We start from the raw sequence: 2,156 nt of genomic DNA on the forward strand, positions 1-2,156 counted from the left end.
ACGTCCATCCCTTCGCGCCTACAGATCAAGTCGAGGGCTACCTCGAGATGATCAAGGAGCTCGAGGAAGACCTTTGCAAGATCACCGGCTTCCACGCCTGCTCGCTCCAGCCTAACTCAGGAGCGGCGGGAGAATACGCTGGCCTCTCTGTCATCCGGGCATACCACGAATCTCGTGGCGAAGGTCATCGCGACATTTGCCTTATTCCGGTCAGTGCGCACGGAACAAACCCTGCAGTGAGTCGCATTGTGCTGTTTACATTGGTCCCTAACTAAATTGCGCCGCAGTCAGCTGTTATGGCCGGATTGAAGGTCGTTCCTGTGAAGTCACTTCCCGACGGCAGCCTCGATCTCGAAGATTTGAAGGCTAAAGCGACCAAGCACAAGGACAATCTTGCCGCATTTATGATCACTTACCCGTCGACCTTTGGGGTGTTCGAAGACGGCGTCACCGATGCTTGTCGTATCATCCACGAGAACGGCGGCCAGGTCTACCTCGACGGTGCTAACCTCAACGCCCAGATCGGTCTCACCAGCCCCGCCAAGTGCGGTGGTGATGTCTGTCACATGAACTTGCATAAGACCTTTGCCATGTGAGTTGTCAAACATCTGCATATATGCGCCGCGACTGATATCGCCCTCCATAGTCCTCATGGTGGAGGCGGACCTGGAGTCGGCCCCATCTGCGTCGCCGAACACCTGGCGCCCTTCCTTCCCTCACATCCTGTGGTTCCCGTCGGCGGTGACCGGGCCATCAACGCTATCTCTGCCGCGCAGTACGGCAGCGCCTCGATCCTGCTCATCTCCTGGGCATATATCAAGATGCTCGGCGGCTCGGGCCTTTCAAACTCGACTAAGACCGCGCTCCTGAATGCGAACTACATAACGCACAGGCTCAAGGAATACTACAGTCTGCGCTACAAGAACAAGAACGGGCGCGTCGCGCACGAGCTGCTCATCGACCTCTCCGAGTTCGACAAGGCCGCAGGTCTCAAGGTCACCGACTTCGCGAAGCGTCTGCAGGACTACGGCTTCCACCCGCCCACCTGCTCGTGGCCAATCTCAACGTGCATGCTTATTGAGCCGACCGAGTCGGAGTCTCTCGAGGAGATCGACCGCTTCTGCGATGCGATGATCTCCATCCGCAAGGAGGCGGAGGACATTATCACCGGCAAGCAGCCCAAAGACAACAACCTCCTGAAGAACGCTCCCCACCCTATTCATACCCTTACATTGTCTGACGCTGAGTGGAACCGGTAAGTACTCGGGTGGATGTACTCCTGTGCGCGAACCTTACATTGTCGCGGCAGACCCTACTCTCGTCAGCAAGCTGCGTACCCTGTTCCTGGCCTGCGCGAACGTAAGTTCTGGCCGACAGTCTCTCGCATCGATGATGGTGTGTAGATTCATTTCTTTATCTTCGTCGACCACTCATCAAGTTTTCTCTCCTCTAGCGTACGGAGACTTAAACCTTATCGTGAGTCGCGTTGCTTACCAAGTCCGAGATCGTTCGCTGACATGCTGTTCACAGTGCGACTGTCCCTCCGTCGAGGAGACAGCATCTCATTAGACCTTTTTCTCGGAAGAACTCTGGGTTATGGTGTGTTTCGTGTACCCTAGGACAGGGCGTTCTATTCCTCTAGATGGCCCAGCCCAGCCCCCGATGTTTTGCTCAACCATACGCATCATCATAAACATTCTCATCGACATTGCTATCCTTACCCTCACACGCATCGCATGTTTATATCGTCATCCGTATCTTATACAATCAGCTGAATATCCATCTACTTTTGTGCCGAATATCAACGTTGTCTACACGCGTCGTCTACATACGCTGTCTAACCAATTAGCTTGGGCAGGTAGTGTTTAATACGGTCGCGAATTTCTTCTTCTCGTCTCTGGTTAGCAGCAAAATTCAAGATGATCTGCGCGATCTCCTTTGTCGGGTGCACGCCTTTCTCCTTCTCCTGCGGCATCGCGACACACAACACCTTCGTCGCCTCGTCAATCTTTCCCAGCCGACACAGGCACTCGACCCAATTCGCCCAATTCCGCTGGTTCAGCTGGAATCCCGACGCGTACACCTTCGCGAACACGTCCATCGCGAGCTCCTCCGCCCCCGCATGCGAGCACGCGTCGAGGACGACGCTCACGCTC

The 2,156-nt window shown here is 55.0% G+C and overlaps 2 protein-coding genes across 2 annotated transcripts; one reads left to right on the top strand and one right to left on the bottom strand.

Moving 5' to 3' along the window:
• Positions 1-47: 47 nt before the first annotated feature.
• Positions 48-1,569, top strand: PHACADRAFT_203307 (uncharacterized protein; the record flags this gene model as incomplete). Its single annotated transcript, XM_007403325.1, has 6 exons — positions 48-236; positions 288-592; positions 647-1,255; positions 1,310-1,395; positions 1,454-1,476; positions 1,531-1,569. 6 exons carry the CDS (start codon positions 48-50, stop codon positions 1,567-1,569), a joined length of 1,251 nt encoding a protein of 416 aa, XP_007403387.1.
• Positions 1,570-1,837: 268 nt separating this feature from the next.
• PHACADRAFT_203308 (uncharacterized protein) lies at positions 1,838-2,146 on the bottom strand (the record flags this gene model as incomplete). Its single annotated transcript, XM_007403326.1, has 1 exon — positions 1,838-2,146. A coding segment is annotated over one exon (309 nt), but the record flags the coding sequence as incomplete, so codon positions are not given.
• Positions 2,147-2,156: the final 10 nt, after the last annotated feature.

This window comes from Phanerochaete carnosa, assembly GCF_000300595.1.
Source record: "Phanerochaete carnosa HHB-10118-sp unplaced genomic scaffold PHACAscaffold_1024, whole genome shotgun sequence".
In the NCBI taxonomy this organism is placed as follows: Eukaryota; Fungi; Basidiomycota; class Agaricomycetes; order Polyporales; family Phanerochaetaceae; genus Phanerochaete; species Phanerochaete carnosa.